This window comes from Trifolium pratense, linkage group LG3, assembly GCF_020283565.1.
Source record: "Trifolium pratense cultivar HEN17-A07 linkage group LG3, ARS_RC_1.1, whole genome shotgun sequence".
Lineage (NCBI taxonomy): Eukaryota > Viridiplantae > Streptophyta > Magnoliopsida > Fabales > Fabaceae > Trifolium > Trifolium pratense.
Window position 1 is genome coordinate 47,437,378 of NC_060061.1, and position 21,175 is coordinate 47,458,552.

The 21,175-nt window shown below is 29.7% G+C and overlaps 2 protein-coding genes and 2 long non-coding RNA genes across 4 annotated transcripts; 1 reads left to right on the forward strand and 3 right to left on the reverse strand.

Moving 5' to 3' along the window:
- Positions 1–4,992: 4,992 nt before the first annotated feature.
- LOC123917239 (GDSL esterase/lipase At4g10955-like) lies at positions 4,993–7,888 on the reverse strand. Its single transcript, XM_045968911.1, has 4 exons — positions 7,582–7,888; positions 5,433–6,484; positions 5,282–5,297; positions 4,993–5,155 (listed from the first exon to the last, which is right to left on the reverse strand). The coding sequence occupies exons 1-4, from the start codon at positions 7,776–7,778 to the stop codon at positions 5,143–5,145; spliced, it is 1,278 nt and encodes a 425-aa protein (XP_045824867.1). The 5' UTR covers positions 7,779–7,888; the 3' UTR covers positions 4,993–5,142.
- Positions 7,889–13,631: 5,743 nt separating this feature from the next.
- On the reverse strand, positions 13,632–14,437 carry LOC123917240. The gene is made up of 2 exons (XR_006812413.1): positions 14,049–14,437; positions 13,632–13,742 (listed from the first exon to the last, which is right to left on the reverse strand). It is a non-coding gene; the product is annotated as an uncharacterized LOC123917240 (long non-coding RNA).
- Positions 14,438–17,080: 2,643 nt separating this feature from the next.
- LOC123915271 lies at positions 17,081–17,521 on the forward strand. Its single transcript, XM_045966409.1, has one exon. It carries the CDS (start codon positions 17,081–17,083, stop codon positions 17,519–17,521), a length of 441 nt encoding a protein of 146 aa, XP_045822365.1.
- A 962-nt stretch (positions 17,522–18,483) lies between these two features.
- On the reverse strand, positions 18,484–20,078 carry LOC123917241. The gene is made up of 2 exons (XR_006812414.1): positions 19,754–20,078; positions 18,484–18,820 (listed from the first exon to the last, which is right to left on the reverse strand). It is a non-coding gene; the product is annotated as an uncharacterized LOC123917241 (long non-coding RNA).
- Between the last annotated feature and the right edge of the window lie 1,097 nt (positions 20,079–21,175).

The window sequence follows — 21,175 nt, forward strand, 5'->3', positions numbered from 1 at the left end:
TTCTGCTGTTAAGAAAATTTTTATGTTCTAGTTTAAACTTACATTTCATATTCTGCTGTTAAGACAGCAACCCTTGGGGGAAAGGTCAATGTGTTTTCTCTTAACAGCAGAATATAAAATCATACATTACCACTTAGAGTTTTTATGTTCTAGTTTGGACTATAATATCGTACATTAGCACTTATAAAATCATACCCTTACACATTAGCACTTAGAGTTCAATATCTGTTGAGGACTGAGATGTATCCATACATTCATTTGATTATAGAACATAGTCTGCAAACAAAGTCTACAGTTAACAGTTCCACCCTCGAGCACGCCACATCACAATTTAAGGTATTGTTTACTTTGGACGTTGTGTGAGTTCGTTACGGTTTTGTCTTTTATAAAAGACGTCTGATTGGGTTGAAGAGTGTGATTGTTGTATATAAACTATTCTTAGCTTCGATTTTTAAGCAATGTGGGACTTTTTATGTGTACCGGAACAGTTGCCTCCCAGCTGAGGCTAAAGGAGAGTGTTCCTATAGAGAAGTCGCCAACGAGACGTCTTTTACAAAGGACAAAACCGTGACAAGCTCACACAATGCCTAAAGCGGACAATACCTCCAAATGTGGTATTGTGTACTTGGAGGTGGAACAAATCCAATACACCTAAAACGTCTCGCATTGCTTGGGAATCAAGGTCAATGATAGTTTATGTACCACATCCACACTCCTCAACTAACGTGACACCTTTTACAAGGATAAAAAACTGATGGACTCAGCATAACGACCAAAGCAGACAATATCTCAAAATATGGTGTGTATAGGTGAAACGAAATACAAAAATTGTGGAACATGCACCCCAAATAATCATACTTTTATGAAAATTCAATTTCAATTTAGAGATGAATATAAAGAATTCAATTTTTTTTTAATTGAATTGTAGATGATATATTTGTTCCTGCTGACCTACAAATTTGAACCCCAAGAATTTTTCAGGTTCCACCACTCTATGCATTTAAGATGTTGATCTTCCTGTATTAAAAAAAACTCATTTAAAAATGTAAAAATATATATGAGTTGACTTAAAAGCAGACTAAAACTATGGCGAAAAATATTTGGGAAATTAAAATTGTTAATTTTTTTTTTTTTTTTTATAAAAACTAAACAAAATTTGATATTTTCCAAAAACTTATTTAACGTTTTTTCAAAAAAAAAAAAAAAACTTATTTAACGTATCTCTAATTCTCTAATTTTGTCACTTAGTTTGGTTATGAGGTCTACTTTTCAAATATCTAATTTTATCAATATTTATATTTTTTAGGAGAGGTAATTCTATATCTAGCTACTTTGTTTCTTTTGTGTGTCTGATTATGTCACTAATTGCACGGGTGCATGTAGGAAATTAAGCTTAATGATTAATAAATCAACCAACATATTGAGCTTAATCCGTTTGATATGTGAAATACAAGTATTAAACATAACAATAGATAACTTTAATAGAGGACAAAAATTTCCAGTCTCTTAGCCACCGGTTTAATAGAGGACCAAATTTACCTAGTAGAAGTTTTTTGGACAAAAAGTTATTTTAGACAATTTTGCAGAGGATAAAAAGTTGTCTTGTGGTTTAATAGAGGACAAAAATTTCCAGTCTCTTAGCCACCGGTTTGTCCAATCCAAAAAACTATTTTAAAATTGAACATAATACAATTTAAGTTGTAATGTCCAATCTCTTATATTTTAGCAGATCAAATGCACAAAGTGATTAATGAGTTTCTTTAGGACGGAACTATAAAATAAATTTATTCCTAGTAAGAATAATTTTAGTTTCATGGTCAAACTCTGAATTATCGTGACTCCTTATTGTGAGAACCAGAAGCTTAATAAATCAATAAAAGTGTTGCTTGAATATTAAGCTGCGTGCCCTCAATGCCCTTCTACTTAATAGCATATACAGTATATAAATCATCCTGTTACAACAAGTTATTTATTTACCAAAAAACTATCTCATATTGAATTGACAAACATCCACATCTACATATACATACAAACTTTAGCACATTTTCATTTGATGAGTCATGCTTCAAAAAGACAAAAATAAAGATAATTAACATTTTAAAAATATTATAGAGTTTGAGAATAGTGGATATGAATTCCAATAAAACAAACATTTAATTTTATAAAAAATAATTGAATCAATATCATTTTCAGCATCTAGTGTTTTAATATCAATATTCTCATACATATCTTGTTCTAATTCAAGTTATATTTATACATAACCTTCTTGTATCCTCCGAGAGGTAGGAGAATATTACAAAGTGCCAGTTGTAAAAACATAGAAATCATCTTCAAAAAATGGGAAAGAAAGTAATTAATCAAGCATCATCATTGAAAATATCTAAGGATATTATTCATGAGAAACAACATTTTAACAACTTGATTAAGGTTTTGAAACCTAAAGTCTACATCACTAAAACCACAAATTTCAAGAAGTTAGTTCAAGAACTAACTGGAAATGGAAACAACATTAACAACACTTTGTCTCCAACAACATTGGAAGTTCCAAAAGTTGTTGATGAGAATCATTGTAATGTTTTTGTTGAAAGTCCTAGTTTTGAAAATGGTTCATTTTCAACTGAGGCTACAACAAGTACTACTAGTACTAATTCATCAAACACTTGTGAATTTTCTTGTGATGCATTGTTGAATGAAGAATTCAACCAAGTTTGCAACCAACTATGTTTAGATGATGATGATGATCAATCATTGTTCTTCCAAGATTCTATGGCTAATTATTACCAACCTATTGATGAATTGTTGGCATTTCAAAATATTGAATCCCTTCTTTTTGATGTTGATCAATTACCAAATCCATTTTACAATTATTGTGAAGAGATTGAAGTGCAAGATGTTAGCATATATGATTATGAGTTATCAGGATTGCTTTAAGGATTATGACTCTCCTTCATGGAAGATCATTGATGATTTTGTTTTTGTTTATATTTACTTTTCTTGTGTATATATGTCTTGTATAATATGTAGAATTATAGTATAAGATGCATATGTGGATACATATTCTTTGGTATATAAAATACATATCCTTGGTACTAATGTTTATACTTTATAGTTACAATTTTGCTTTCTTTAATTGGTATATTATAGTTCCTTAGATTTTATTTAGATGGCTTGAACCATGATACGGTACCATGCATGTTAACTTAATAGTTTTAATCTAACTTCAACTTTTGTTATTTTGATGAAGATTTACAATCCTCCGGTCATGAAATCCGCAATCAAGAAATTTGAGTTGTTTGATCGAACGCCACACATTTAGACTTGATAACTCGTAGTTAATTTATTAAGTCAAAAAAATGAGTTGTTTGATCTTGATTTAACGGTTTGAATTGTACAACCATGACAAATGGAATGACTTCTTCCTACCTCTTAGGTAATTAATTTTACTTCATAATTTTCTTCTTCTTTCTTTTGTATAGACAAACACATTAGTATAGGTTATGTTCGTTTTCAAAGTTTTAACTTTGGACTTCTTAATTGGTAGTCTTCAGAATTTCTCAGCTTACCTATATGGATAGTGTATTATATTTCTATTGAGTTGTTAATAGGTTTGATAATGTGGAAATGATAAAGGATTTTGTTTTTTGATGTCACATTCTTTGGTATATAATATTTTGTTTAAATGATAATTTGGACTATTGTACCCAACAATTATGTTGATTTAGACTCAAGAGTAAACTTAAGAGAGGCAGAAAGAAAACAAAAAATTGAATCATTAATTGATAGCGTGCCTAATAAGTCCTTCTACCTCATAAATTATCCTTTGTCTTATAACAATTTCTGCCTCCGTGAGGCCAACAAACCATGTATACAAGATCATGCTTATATAATATTTTATTTAGCTTCATAAATTGACTTATATATACTTTTCATTCGAGTACACAAACCTTGGTAAGTTTTAAACTTTTAATTGATGTGTACATGCACACTAAATATACCCAACAAAATATATCATATTATAGATTGGAAGATGGGGTACATTGATATTGGGAAATTATCCATACAAACTAGGCAAGGTGGATACAAATAAATTTTATGATGTATATATAAGGGTGAAAATATATCAAGCTTCCCCACAATTTCTTGTGACTTACTTAGGTAGGGTATGTATATAAGGGTGAAAATATATCAGACTTCTTTTGGCGCACCTATACTTTTGCGTGCTTTTTTATTTTCACATTTTACCTTTCTGTTAATTAAGTAGTAGATGTTATAAAAATGAGAAATAAAAAAAAAAAAATCCCTTACATGAAATTTTCAAAATTTTACACCCGCTAATTTGCTACTTAAGTAGCAGATGAGCTATTTTGGTAATCTCAGGGTAGGGTTGGGAACAGGCCAGGCCAGGCCAGGCCTTGACAGGCCTAAGCCTGGCCTATGATTTTTTTTCAGGCCTGAGCCTGGCCTGCGGCCTATCAAATGTTATTTTTTTTGGCCTGGCCTGAGCCTTTTAAAAGCCTGGCCTGGCCTTGTAGCCTGTTTAAAAGCATGTGTTACATTAAAGCTTCTCTATATAGTTTTTTTAAATAGGCTAAACAGGCCTTAAAAAATTTACATTTAAATTTTTATAATTTCTACAACATTAAGAAAAAGCTAATAATATGATTAACACAATAATTAAAAACTAATAAAATAATAAATACGATTACGAAAAATAATAATTATTATAAATAATATTTTTTTATAAGATATAAATAATAATATTATATAAATAATTATTATTATAAACAGGCCGGCCTATCAGGCTTCGTAGGCCTTTTTAGAAGCCTAAGCCTGGCCTATTTATGTAAACAGGCCGTTTTCAAAGCCTAAGTCTGGCATTTTTAATAATCAGGCCAGGCCAGGCCAGGCTTATACAGGCCAAGCCAAAGGCCCCTGTAGGCCGCCTGGCCTATTCCCAACCCTATCTCAGGGGCACAAAAATAAATTCTCCTATACTTTACTAGGCGAAGAAGAAAAATGTTCTGGCTCAGAATTTTTCACAATAGCATGTAAACAAACCACCATCGGCGGTCTAGAATGAGTCTAGCGCAAGTGGATGACATGTAGCGTGTGTAAGCGTTGTAAACTCCAAGGTATTCGAGTTCAATTCCTATTCCTATTGATAAAAAAATGTATGTAAACAAGCCAGCATAGTAGCTCAGTTAAAAAGAAAAATATATGTAAAACAGATCATTTTCTTGGTTTGAAACTATAAGGCTGCAATTACAGAAGAATGACTTACATATTATTATAAGATACTGAATTGCTCCAACATGTCCAACAATATAAACCAGAAAAACCAACAAAAAAGAAACATTAACAAGATATCATCACATGCAAAAATGTATATAAAGAATTCACTTTGGAAACAATGAGATTAAATGCTTATTTACTTGTCTTTCCCTGCAATACTTGAGGAGAAGAAGAACCACTTCCACCACCACTTGTATACAAAGATTTAAGCTGTCTGCTTATGAGTTTACTAGTATGAATAGTCTGCTGAAGCTGTGAATCATTAGACCACCATTGTTCCAATCCATGAGCTTCATGAAACTTCTGCTTTTCCTTATTCACAACAAACACTTTTGCAGCAACATGACAACCATTATTATTATTTGGACCAACATTTTCCTTGTTACTATCACCACCATCATTTTTCTCATTTGATTTATTAGGTTCATCATTATATGAACAACATATATAGTCACTATTGTTCACATAAAGATGAGGAACCCATTTTCCAACTCCAAAATTATGATTCTTCAAACTAGTTAACCATGGCATCATCCAACTCTTCTTATTGTCGTTGCCATCATTGTTATTAGCTTCTTGGTTTCTTGAAGGAATCATAGATTTAATTCTCTTCCATGCTAACTCGGCTTTTTCTCCGATGTTTCTTAGACTCATAGCTAATGATACAGAAGGTGGATTGAATAAATGTGTTTCGACGTAAATACCTTCTTTCGCTAATGATTTTCCAACCTGAAGTGCGAAACCCGCTCCTAATGAATGTCCTGCTACACAAACATTGCTACTTCCATATGCATCAGCAACTGATTTTAGTGTCTCTAAAGCTACTTTGAACCTTACAGAACCTTTTAAGCTTTCCCAAGCGAGGAACCTGAGGTCATCTTCGATGTCTCTTCGCATCGTTAGGCTTTTGAGTAAAGTTCCTCTTAGTGCTAAAACAGCTTTTGGTGCACCACTTGGTCTGATTAATACTAAATCGGACATTGCCGCTGATCTGTCCCATTCGAGTATTGCACCGAATATTGAACCATCTCTTTCGTCAATCAATGTTTGTGTTAACTTGTACTTGAAGGGAATCCACCAGTTTGGAGCTAGAGCGTTTTCTGGTTGTCGTTTCTCTTGTCGATCAATTTCAAGCAAGTATACTGCCTGTATGAAACAAGCAATGACAGTTCTCTTGTAATTTGCATCCTTCCTGCATTATATAATAAATTAGTTATAAGTAATTGTATGAATACCAACAGTTCAAATTGAAGGTGTGTGACATGTGTCAGTGTCTCATACTTACACGACACTCCGACACATTTTTTGACATCTAATGACTTATTTTTCACCAAATTTAAGATGGCAAATGAAGAATAAGGTAACTATGGCTGGAATTTCTAGTAACATGATAATCTGACACAATGTTATAAAACTCGTATGATAATCAACTCAATTAGGATACTTGTATAAAATTGATGCAGAAATAAATACAGAAAATTAAACCCAGAAAATTAAACCGGTCTTCACAGGTTCATGTACATTTCTGATAATACAGTGAAACTGATAAAAATTAGTTCATGAAATTCAAATGTCTTTTATCCAAATCACAAACTAAACAATAAATTTAGAACCAATTTATGCAAAAAAAAATAAAAAAATTGTTTTAGGTTATTGTTTTTTTTTATAGTGATCTAGAATCGAACCCAGAACCTATTACGTACTACCCAAACCTCTCACCACTAGACCGAACCCAGTGGCTTAGTTAATGGCTAATTCCAACTCTTTGCAGTAGATTAATCCTAGCATAAATAATCACATGCATATTGTTAGTTATTGTTAAATAATAAATAAAATGCTTGAAATCAGATCCCAAAATTAGATTCCGGATACAAAACAAATAAGGCAACAAATAAATAGGGAATCAGATTATCCAAAGTTTATCTATAATTTGGAATGCACATCACAAAGATTCTAGAAACCCACCAAAAATTAACTATGATAAACAAATCTCAATTAATAAACCTAATTATGTATCCCCTTTATGTCAGTTCCTTCAATCAAAACCCTTAAGATTCAAAATTTCGCAATAAACCCCATTTGTAAAGTTTGAAACTTTATACTCAAATCTCAAAACCCATTTTCTGAAATTTCCCACTTCAAATTAAAATCTCAAAATAATAAATCCAACCTAAAAAAAATTCAAAATTGAATCGAACCAAAGATAATTTACCCTAAACCCATAAATCAAAATGCAAACTTTAAACCAAATTTGGATATAAAAAGGCAATATATGAAATGGGTACTCACCAACTAGAACTAATAAGATCTCTCCAATTCAAATTAACCAAATTTCTCGGACCCGAAACATGAAATGCATAAGGGTGAGATTCTTCTTCTTCTTCTTGTTCCTTTTGAACAACAACAACCTTTTCTTCTTCAATTTCTAATTGTACAACGTTTTCTTTGTCTTCAATTGGTTTGTCCAATTGGGTTGTAGTTTCCATGTTGGTGTTGATGTTGTAGTGAAGAATTGAAGAATTGTGTTTGAAATGCGAAGAAAAAGTAAAGTTAAGGTTTTAGATTTTTTTCCTTTGTGGGAACTGGCTTCATTATTGTTTATGATGATGTTATTCTTTTTTTTAATTAATTAATATTTAATTTAAAATGTGCCAAGTTTTAAACAGTTCAATTTTTTGAATCTCTGTCTGTACAACGGTCATATTTCTTTTAATGCCTCCGTTTTATATTTAACGGAATATGCTTCCGTTTTTGGTTTTTTGGTTTTTTTCTTCTTACGGTTATTGATGTTTGCCGAGTCGGTTTAAGGTCAAACAACTCAAGTAAGGATTTTAGACTCCAAAATTTTAGATTGAAAAAGGTTTTAAAAAAGTTGTATTTTTTTAGATTGAAAAAGGTTTAAAAAAAGTATAAAATATGATATTTAAATTTTAAATAATTTTTTAGTTTAATTGGTAATAAAGTTGAGATCTCAAATTCATAAGACTAAACTCAAGTGGTTAAGTGAGCTTCACCAAAAATGATGGATTTTGGGAGAACCCATGTTCGATTTCTCTGTGGAACAATTTTTTGGCCAGACTTTATTTATCTCACGGCCGAACTCTGGAATATTATGGCTCTTTTCTCCTAGGAACTAGAGGGTTATAAAACAAAAAAAAAACTAAAAACTCGGCATTAAAAATATTTAATTTTTATATATTTTTCACAAAAGTCTATTGTTAATAACTGTTTTTTATTTTAAACCCACTTGGGTTGGTGCATTGGTATTGGCTTGAGACCTGAGAGTGTGCTCCTCTTGAGGTCTGAGGCACGATTCTCTTTGGTGCCAATTATGGTGGGCTAATTTAGCTTCTTAAAAAAAAAACCTTATAATAAAATATGTTTTATGTCTCTAATTATATCGGGTCGACCCTGGTTGTTCAATGCTAGATTGAAGGATAGAGATAACATTAATTACTACATGTAAATATGCATAGGTTTTATTAATGGTATTTTTATTAAATAAATTATTTTTTTATTTAAGTTAATTAGAATATTTTGATTTTTTTTTGTTTAACATGAATAAATCAAGAGAATTTGAAGAAGGAAGTGTATTTGATGCCTTTTAAAGTATCTTGAAGTTTCTCTACCAAAAAAAAAAAAGTTCTTGAAGTTTAAGATTTTATGATAGGGAAACCATTTCTTAATGATGAGATGTAGTTAAAAGGTCAACAAATCGCCACTAAAAGTCGGAAAAACATGAAAATTACTAAGAATCCAAAAACATGTTATTGGCATTCCTTTGCGTACAATATGAGTTTCAAAGAATATAAGAACGACTAAAATGAAACTACTATGTAGAAAAGTTTCAAAGTTTCATTTTGACAATAAAAAATATGAGTAAAGCTCTGACCCTGCCGTCACATTTTTTCTTCTTCTTAGTTTATCAAAGAGGGGTGATTTCAGGTCAAATCTTGACCTAAAATTACCCCTCCAAATTGTTTTTTCTTTCTCGTTATTAAATAAGTGTGATTTTTCACATATTTGTTTGGTTTTGTGTTATTTGTTATCCCGTCCTTGTGCGGTGTATTCTGTTGTGCCGTCTCTGTGCGGTGTATTTTGTTTTCCCGTCTTTGTGCGGTGTTTATTTGTTTCAGGTTAAAGGATTAGATCCGATCAAGTGCAAATCTATCCAATGTCGACTTTTGTGTCATCAACGCTGCAGATCTGGAGGCATGGACATTCCAGACACTTCAATATAGTCATATATGTAGGCTTATGTAATTTGTCGTTTTATGCTATTAACATGGATGCTGTGAGTTTGTTTGCAGATTCATCATTTTTGTTTTTAACAAATTTAAATTTGTATTACATCGATATACTCTATCAGTTTGAATGAATGAATATCCTTTATTTTTAGTCAAAAAAAAAAAAAATATGAGTAATTCAACTTTTTAAATCTATCTCTGTCCACAATAATAAATGAACAATGAGGCAACACAATTTTACCCAAAATTCATTCTATCAAAATCAATTTTGCAATAATCAAGGCTTAATTATCTTTTTGCTCCCTTAATTAATAAGCATTTGATCCCTTAAATTTACCTCTGCTCAATTAAAAAGGTCATTTCCGCTAATTTTTAACCTCAAATGTATACGGTGGATCAACTTTATAAGTAATCTAACATAAACATCACTAATTGTTTTAATTTTAACAATCTTAGAAATAGGTGTTGGGCTTAACTCATTACTACAAAATCGATTTGTAAGGTGAGTATTATCTCTTACTTATAAACATTTATTCAAAACAACTCGCATGGCTTTTTAAAAGTTTATTTTGCTTTAATAGTATTATGTTACATATACAGATTCAAACTTTCTTTGCATCTCAAAATTCCAAATCAATGAATCCTAGATCCCAACCCTCTCATTTCCTCCCATCCTTCACTCTTGATTCAAATCAATAAAGCTTCAGTTTTCGTTCAATTTTTGTTCAATCACTCTTTGTTCAGTTTCGATTTCAGTGTTCGTTCAGTTCAATTTCAATGTTTATTTAGTTCGATTTTTACAACAAGATCAAACTGTTAAAGTTAAAAAAAAATTCAGATCTATGGTGGGATCATATACAATGTTAGTCCACCTTATATATTTCATGTTAAAAATAGACAAATAATACCGTTTTGACTAACGGAGATAAACTTATTAAAAGATCAAAAACTTAAAAATTAATTAGAAAAACAAAATAATAATTAAAACTAGAATCGATTTTAGCTAGTCATCGAAAATCCAAACATACAATTTATCCAAACATACACTTTCTTGATCAAATTCTGTATGCATCACATTTCATTCCCTCCTTTTTTGCTTCTTCCTCGCATTTAAAAACATTCTTCGAAACGTGGTAACATGCTCCTTTTCCTCTACACCTTTTCCTTTTTTGATCGGTTTATTCTTGTATGTGATATGTCCCATGCAAGATATTTTTGGCGAAGTTGGGTCAAAATCAATTTCTGCACAATTATTATTGCAATTATAAATTGGTTTTATAGTTTCACTCTCATGAGTGAAATTTTTCAAAACCCCAACATGTCTTCTTTGGATGTTTGAATTCGCATCTGCAAAAACCACAAATTTTGTGTTTTCTGGAGATGCATTTCTATTTCTAGATAAAATATTTTGTCCGGAACTATGGTTCCGAAAATATGTTTGGCTTTTTAAAAATGCAGACGGTGGAGAAAGTTCGTCCGCATTTGAAATCATAGATGCCAATGGACTATTTGGGCAAGAAACTGATCCATTCCAACAATGAGGGGTTGCTGCGTTCTCTTGGTTGGATTTGTAATCCATTCTTGGACTGAATGGATATGTTTCTGGTAATATCTTCACCTTAAGTTGTTTCTCCATAAACACAAGTAGAAAGATTTAGAATTTGATTGAGATTTTGTTGTGTATGGTGTATATTGATTTATTGATGATGCTTTGAGGGTGTGAAAACCATAATATAATCTTAAACAAAGGCTAATGATACTGTGGTTAAAATATAATATGTGACGTTTTGAATGTGAATATCCAATTTTGTCATGGCACACAAACGTTGAAAATTAGGTGGTCAATTAAATATCATTTTATAGGAAAAACATGGTCAATTAAATATAATATTCTCATCACCTTGTACCGAGAAAATGTTCTCACCATTGGTCAAAAACAAAATATATTCTCACCACCATCACCATCCCATATGTCATTTTAGCTTTTTTTTTGTAAACATTAAAAAAAATTGTGATAGTCCTTGATATATTTTCCATATATAATTCTAATTCTTTATCTTTTTCTTTAAGGAATTTCCAAACAATCTCAATTCAACCCTATTGTACACAAGCAATGATCTTACCTGATCAGAATGTGCGACCGCGCCGACGTTTGTTCTCGAAGATTCTTGTTGAAACGGAGGGGGTTGTGTACCTGCAGGCATTCCGACGCTCAAGTCAGTTAGGTGTGGATTGATGATTTTCTGTGCTAAAATGATACGTACCTTGCAAATGGCAATGAGGTGTGTATATATAGCCCTCAGTGCTGGGTCAAGCCCTTGATGATATTAATGACCATCAAGTAGCTGCTGGAAAACAACTAGAAAAGCCATGATGAGCAGTTAATGCTCATCATTCCGGTGGACGGCCGTTACGATGCGTCGAGCGTCTTGACCGTTGGTATTCGAGAGATGGAGTTTGTGAGTCGCTAGTTACTTGGGCTTATGCTCATAGATCTATGGATTTTCCTAAAATAATGGGCTCGAGGCCCAGTCCAGAACAAGCAACATTTTAAGTATGTTATTGTAGTATTGGGGTTAAAAGGCATTTAATATCGGACGATATGTATCTTGGTCCATACGAAGAAGTCGGTATATATATTATTCAAATAGAGTTGGATTGGATAATCACAATGATGCATATAATCTAGGATTTAGAATTTGTAAATATATTCTTATGATATTTAATATAAAATAAAGGAATAGATCAAATTACACAAGTGTAATTTTAAAAAAAGTTACACTCATTAATATCATTTTATCTTATTTTAATCAAATGGCTATTACAGAATCACTTATATACTCACATAATTCCATTAATAAATTAAATAATCTCCTTTTTTATTTTCTTACCTTCCTTTCTTTTCGCTATATTCCTTTGAGACTTTTGTCAAAAGAAAGGATTTGCAAAAGAAGCAATTAAGAAAAACAACTACGTTGCTGCTTCAGTTGCTGAGGAAAATGGTATGCGAAATTCTTTTATTGCATAAAATGGAATTTGTTATTTCTTATATATTTAAGAAATGTGTGGTACTTTGTAAAAAAAAACAGAGAGAAATTGCGTAGTACTATACTATGTATATTAGCCGATCATCCCTGCGAAGTATTAATATCAGCACATATGTTCCATAATAATTTGTACAAATTAACAACAATTCTTAGCAAAGAGACAAAGTTAAAAACCAAAATAAAAAAATTATGTCCAAAAATTGAGCGTTGATGAATGACCAAAGCTTGAGTGTGAACTATGGGGAAAGTTGCAGAAAAAAGTTAAGAGGAATATAACGACAAAAAAGAAAGGTTAGAAAATAAAAAGAAAAATCTTTAATTTATTAATCGAATTATGTGAGTATACAAGTGACTCTTTAATAACCATTAGATTAAAATAAAATCAAGGGATATTAATGAGGGTAACTTTTTTAAAATTACACTGATGTAATTTAATCTTTCTCCATAAAATAAACATCTCATAGAATTATGGATTCGTCATATTTTCTAAATTAAAGTCATATCAAAACCTTCGAAGTTCATAATATTTTTATCTAATTATGTTAGAAAATATACTTCCTCCAGCCTTATTTATAAGCAAAAGTTACTTTTCAAATTTATTGAAAAGTCAATGTATCTCGTCTAAATACAGACCAGATACATTGATTTTTTAATGAATCTAAAAAGTAATTTTTGCTTATAAATAAAGCCGAAGTAGTATTTAATAAGCAAAAGTTTCCGTAAATTCAATATTTTACTACGCCATAAAGTCATGCACTTGTGGCCTATCATCATCTTAAAGAAGATGTTCTAAATAATATTCTAAATAATATTATGAACCGTGGTGATATCCTTGAAATTAAAAGAGAAGAAGATGTTCTAAATAATATTTTCCTTATTTTATTTCATTATCATCATCTTAAAGTACAAAACCAAAACTACAAGACTTTAGAAATTAAATAAAGCAAAAAATTCTAAATTATAGGGTACCAATACAACAACTAATTGACTAGAAGGGCAATCATGTCCTCTCTTAGGTATGGCACTCTCCATACAAAATCTAATCATTTCACTATAATCTTTATTATAGCACATACACACATTGGATATAAACACATTGGTTTTGAAGGACTGGGACACCACATTTTCCGTTTACATTCAATATCTCCTGTACATCCTGTAATGAAGAAAAAAAGAAAAAGAAATTAATGTAGATAAAATGAGATAAAATATTTTGTATGAATTTAAAAAAATGTGATATGTTTGAATTCAAGGTCGCGACGATACCTCTCCGAAATTAAAAGAGAAGACATTCTAAGTAATATTACTTACTTTTTTATTTCATTTCATGATCATAATTTTATACAAAACTAAAACTACAAGGTTCTTGAAATTATAAAAAGAAAAAATATCAAACTATAATGTAACAACACAATATTGTGTATGAAGTAAAGGAAATTTACAAATGATAAAAGTGGCTTACCATCAACTTCCCTTGAAACAAGTAATAGGGAAAGAAAGATAATTATAACATAAATATATTTGACAATTTCAGCCATATTTTTCTTTGTTGTATGTAACAAGTGGATTTCTCACTTTATAGTTTATAAAAATTTCATCCTCTCTTTACATCAATTAAATAGTTTTAAATTATTTAAGGTCTTTTAAATACATCAATATGTTGTGTTTGCATTGTCCCTCTAGCTAACTTAATAAAGGGGTCACCGAAAAACATACCAATTGAAAGAATTCATTAATTAATAGATATGTTTCCTTACAAGACAATTTGGAGAAATAATTTAGATCTACTAAAAAGCTCTAATGGATGTTTACAAGATAATTTAACTTTAAAATATTATTACAACATAATTATAAGACTCTTTACTTTAGTCCTTCAATGTGGTTAAGACATTGCATTATATATGTACGGGGTTAAGGTTCAAATCCCGATCATATCACTTATCCACCTTATAGATGAAATTTTTAGTCACTAGGTTACTTAAAAAAAGAAAACAACAACAACAACATGGAATGAGATATACTCTCTTCGTTTCATATTATAAGAAGAAAAAAACCAAATTTATTAAGAAAAATAAAATATAATAATTTAAAGTATGATTTTTTGTAAATAAATTTCATGAGAAGATGTAAGAAAGGTTTATTGGTGATTGATTATAAGAAAAAGAAGAGAAAGTAAATTAACTGCAATTTATAATAAATTTCATGAGAATAAGTAAAAATAAATTTTAATAATAATAAAAGTTAGTTGTTTTTGCTTAGTATCTAAGTGAGTTTCCAAAAGAAGGATAAAGCCTGAACATTTCCCTTGTGCGGAAACATAATTAATTTAAAAGCTCATTATAAATAAAACGGTCATACTATATGTCCTTAGGGCACATAAGGATACTTCATATAGTAATTATACCTTGAATAAAATAATTTTTTACTCTAAAAAAATGCACAATTTTCAATATATTGTAAAATTTTCATATACTAGTACACTAACAAGTGTTTTTAGAGCACATGTTAATTTTTTCCTAAATAAAATTAGGATTTAGGGTCATGGTAAATAGCAACAAGAAATAGCATGCTAAAAAATTAAATTAAAGATAAAGTTAATTTTATAAAGACAACTTTTTTTATATTTTTAAGGCATTGAATACACAAGTTTCAAGATAAAATTTCATTATTAGTATCTCTCAAGAAATTACAACAACACAATATGTAACCAAATTTTTTTAAAAATAAAAACAATGAAAACAAAGAACATCATCAGTCATCTTTATCTCCAAAAAAAATCAAGTCATGCCCCTGAAGTTGAAACGCAAAAAACAAAAACTTTTTTATATGAGAAAATGATTCTGGTTTTTCTTTTATTGAGATTCATTTAGCAATTGCAGGGGTGACTTTGATTATGTTGATTTTGATGTTACTATTGGGATTATGTTAACTATTGTGTTGCACTTGGGTTTATAAAAATGTTTTGGTAAATAAAGAGGTGAAAAATAAATACCAATAAAAAGGTTTCAAGATAAAATTTCATCTTCTCAGGTTTCGTTGATGGAAGCCAATGAGACTGAAGCTCTATCTAGGCTTTGGAAATCTGATGTGCCTTCTAAAATCAACTAGTCCCACACCCCGTGCGATGCACGGGTGTTATGCGGTATTTTATATTATAATGTTGAAAAATCATTCGTATAAATTGAAACAATAAGTATTATGAAAATTATAATAATAACATCAATAAAAACAAAATAATAATAATAATAATAATAATAATAATAATAAAGTGATGTTCCTTAAAAAAAAATATAATAAAGTGATGTAAATATAAGATAGATATTAAAGATGTGTTTATACGTACATTTCGAAAAGATTACAATGGATCCTATTGCATCTACCAAAATAAGTTGGTAATCCATAAATTGTCATGTCACTATGAAAACGGTTTATGGTCATACTCATACACTGTGGTTAGATTAGTGGTTGCACAACTATCTAGGAATTATATATATCGATGCTTATACATTTAAAAAACTTATTTATACATCAGATTTGAAGTTACTTTGATATCTTCTTCATTAACATTGATTAGCAATATCTTTAACTCATTCTTCAAAATAACTATGGAAATGACAACATATAATTGACCATGGAAAACAATCGATGTTGAAACATAAGTTTTTATTTATATTATAAATCTCATTGGAGGATTATGAGTTGGATAAACTACTTTATTATCTCTTACAAAAAAACTACTGTATTATCGAATTTGACATTTATATTAATTTGAAACTTATTGGAGCAAAAATAAACCAACTTAACTCATACTCAAATATCGAATATGATAAAAATCATACAGGACATAACAACCATTAGTAAACTTTATTTTATCTATTTTTTTTACTAACATTAGAAAGTAGTCCTGACAATCGATCAACTCTTTATATTTACAAAGATTGGACAAAAGATTATTAGGAAAAACATTAACCTTTTTGAAAAAAAAAAACAATAAAATACAAAAAATAATAAAATGAACAAAAAAATGTAAATGAATAATAACCCAAAATAATAATAATAATAATAATAATAATAATAATTACAATTAGTACCCCACATTAAATGAATGTAAGTGGATGATATGGCTAAATGAAAAGTTTTCATTGGTTTGTGGATTAGGGTTTAGATAGACAATTCCACAACTATCTAGGATTTATATATATAGATTGAGTGTATATTAAAAAGTCATAAGTTTATAAATGTAGAATATGAAAAGTATAGAGATGAAATAATAAAATAATAATAAATAATAATAATAATAATAATAATAATAATAATAATATAAGTAGAAATGATGTGGCATTGTAGAGTGGTTTATTTGGATTTAAATGGATGATGTGGCTAAATGAAACAATTTGATTGGTCTAAGTGGATTAGGGTTATGAGAACTATTTATGAATTATATATATAGATGTGTTTGGATGGAGGCTTTTGCTCAATAGATTGCCTACAAGAATGGCTTTACACCGCCGAGGTATTTTGACTAATCCATCTGAGCTATCTTGTGTGTTTTGTTTCCGGCATAGGGAGGATGGTGCACATCTTTTCTTTTCCTGTTATTTTAGCATAGAGGTGTGGCGCAATGTGCTTAAATGGATAGGTTTATCGACACCAATGGATGTTGAAGGTATTGATCACTTTTTGTTATTCGGCGAACTATTCAAAGTGAAAGACAAAGGGCGTGTTCGTCACTTGGTGTGGTTGGCAACTACGTGGAATCTATGGAAGATGCGTAATAACGTTATTTTCCAGGGCGTCATTCCTGACTCTTCGGCGCTATTGGACTCTATTAAACTCTCTTCGTGGATATGGTTTAATGGTAGATATGGTCGTAATGTGTTTTGTCCTCTATCTAATTGGTGTTTGGATCCAATATCTTGTATTCAAAGTGCATAATTTTTTTGTTGTAAGGGTTTGAGTACCCCTTGTACTCCCTTATAATAAAAAATTTGCTTATAAAAAAAAAAATACCAATAAAAAAGAATTCACTATTTTATAACCGTAAAAGGATCATTAAAGAATGATTTGGAGTTCGTGAATATATTATTGTGATGAGTCCATAATTCTATTGGATGTTTATTTTATATTAAATATTAAATTACAGTCATATCAAAACCTTCAAATTAAGTTCATATTTTTATCTAAATATGTTAATTAGAAAATATATTTAGTACGCAAAAGTTTCCGTGGATTTAATATTTTACTATGCAATAAAGTCTTGCACTTGTGATCTATCAAAGGCCATGGTGATATTCTTGAAATTAAAAGAGAAAAAGACATTCTAAATAATATAATTTTTTTGGCTAATGTCACACGTAATAACATTTTTTTAGACGTGATTTTGTTAATGTTTTCTTTTTAGTGAACCAAATTATGTATATAGCTAGCTTGACTTTGGTTCATAGGTCGTTTAAGGAGCAATGTTAATTTGGCTTTTCCCGTTGGTGTAACAATCCCTTGAGTTGTTTTCATTGTATCTAAGGAGGTTGTTTATGAATTGTAAGGACCGGTTGGCTTTTCTTGCTTATTAAAAGAAAACGGTGGACCGGTTTAACAAGCGATCCATCGTGAACCATTGATTAAAATCATCATAAAAATTAACGATTTTCGATAATATTTTTTAAAAAATAAAAATTACAATTAAAAAAATGACATTATAAACATCAATTCAGTACGAATTAGATCTGTATTATATGTTGTTATAATAAAACTGGTATCAATTAAGTCATTATTTTTTCATAAAAACAAAAATAATCATTAAATTATACTTTCAAACATCAACATATATTATCGATAATATTTTAAATATTTTTTAAATACTGGTCCACGTACCATGAACCACTTGATAGAGTATTCCATATTAAAATTTACCTTATTTTTTCTCCTTATTTTATTTCATTATCATCATCTTAAAGTACAAAACCAAAACTACAAAGCTTTTGAAATTAGAAAAAGAAAAAAAAAAAAAAACTAAATTATAGGGTACCAACACAATAACTAATCGACTAGAAACCTCTCTTAGGTATATGGCACTGAATACAAAACCATATGGCTATAAAATCTAATCCCACTCTGCTATAACTATAGCACATTTACATTGTGCAAAGCCACTGAGTGGATGGACACACATCGGTTTGAAAGGATCTTCACACTGCTTGGATTGACAATCAGAATCACTTGCACATTCGCTATATGCTGTAATGAAGAAAAAATAATAATAATTTAGATAAAATGGGATAAAGTATTTTGTATGAAGTAAAGAAAATGTGATATGCTTGAATTGAAGGTCATATATGGTGATATTATATACTTCTGAAATTAAAAGAGAATATATTCTAAGTAATACTGTATTATTTGCTACCTTATTTCATTTCATTATTGTCATCTTATCTTATAGTACAAGGTACAAGGTTCTTGAAATTATAAAAAGAAAAAAATTTCAAACTATAACGTAAAAACAAACACAATAACTAAACGACAGTTCATGGAACATTCTATCAGAGAATTTGTGTACTTGGGTACTCTTCTTGGTCTGTCGTAAAATAAAAAAGGTTTAACTACATATTTGGTCCCTTATGTTTATTTTAGGTTTCAATTTTGTCCCTTACGTTTAAAAAGTATCAATTTGGTCCCTTACGTTTATTTTAGGTTTCAAGTTAGTCATTTCTGTCAATTTTGTCACATGTGGCAGTCAATTTACATATGTGGACTGACACGTGGCACTTGGACTCACTGACACGTGTACTAGTGACAAAACTAACGGAAATGACTAACTTGAAACCTAAAATAAATGTAAGGACCAAATTGATACTTTTTAAACGTAAGGGACCAAATTGAAATCTAAAATAAATATGAGGGACATAAAAAATTATGTGGGTATATGATCTGATTCGGAATTAATTCTACCACATTTACATCGAGAATTGATACACTTCGGTTTGTAAGGAGTGTAACAATACAAATTTGTTCAACAATCAGAATCTCATAAACATATCTTAAACCCGCTATATAATCATTGGGAAAAAGAAAAAGAAAAAAAAAAGAAAAAAAAAAGAATATTACAAGAATGAGATACTAAACTATTGTGTATGAAGTAAAGAAGGAAATTTGCAAATAAAAATGGCTTACCATCAACTTCCCTTGAAACAAGTAATAGGGAAAGAAAGATAATTATAACATAAACATATTTGACAATTTCAATCATATTTTTCCTTGTGGTATGTAACAAGTGGATTTCTCACTTTATAGTTGTTTATAAAAATTTCATCCTCTCCTTACATCAATTAAATAATTTTAAGAAGGTCTTTTAAGTACATCAAATCATCAATATGTTGTGTTTGTTCCTCTAGCTAACTTAATAAGGGTCACCGAAAAACAATTAATAGCAGACAATTTGGAGAAATAATTTGCATCTAAAATTTAGCTCTAATGGATGTCTACAAGATAATTTAACTTAAAAAAGTTATTACAACATACTGTAGTTATAAACTCTAAACCCAAGGTGTGATATGGTTCGACAAATTTATTAAATAGTACTAGCTCAATTGAAGTTAGTCATTCAATGTGCACTATCATCGCAAAATAATATGATTCGTGAGTTTAGCTCAATTGACAATATTGTATTATATGCATGAGAATGAAGTTCAAATATCAATCATCCTACTTATCCATTTTATGGGTACTAGTTGAGCTAACTACTTGACCAAAAAAAACATGGAGTGAGATATACGCTTTTTCTTTATTGGGATATACTCTCTCCATTTCATATGATAAGAAGAAAAAAAATCACATTTATTATGAAAAATAAAATATAATAATTTAAAGTATGATTTTTTGTAAATAAATTTCATAATTTTTTTTTATTGGTTATCGATTATGAGAAAAAGAAGAGGGAGTAAATTAAAAGTTATTTCCATTAAATTTCATGAGAATAAGTAAAATTAAATCTTTAAAATAATAAAAGCTAGTTGTTTTTGCTTAGTACTATCTGAGTGAGTTTCCAAAAGAATGTTTTTTTTTAATGACAAATATATTATATATTAATATTAATATAAAAAATTAAAGAAGTACAAGAGGTGGTTCAAAAAATAAAAAGGTACCAGAAGTACATGCACTCCACCAGTATCCAATGAACACTAATGTAAACAAATAGACAAATAATCCTACAAGGAAACAATAATGCATACCCCAAAAAATTAGATCCCCTCAAATGTACCACCGCGAGAAGAAGAATATCCCACGGGATGAGAAAGACAAGAATCAACCACAGGTAGGACAAAACAACAAAGATATTTCCCTTGTGTGGGAACATAATTTAAAATCTCATTATAAATAAAAACGGTCATACTATGTGTCCTTAGGGCATATGTAAGGATACTTCATATAGTAATTATACTTTGAATAAAACAATTTTTGACTTTGAAATAAAAGAAATGCACAATTTTTAATATAAAATTTTCATATACTAGTATACTAACAACATGTGTCTTTAGAGCACATGTTAACTTTTTCGAAAATAAAATTAGGATTTAGGATCATGGTAAACAGTGC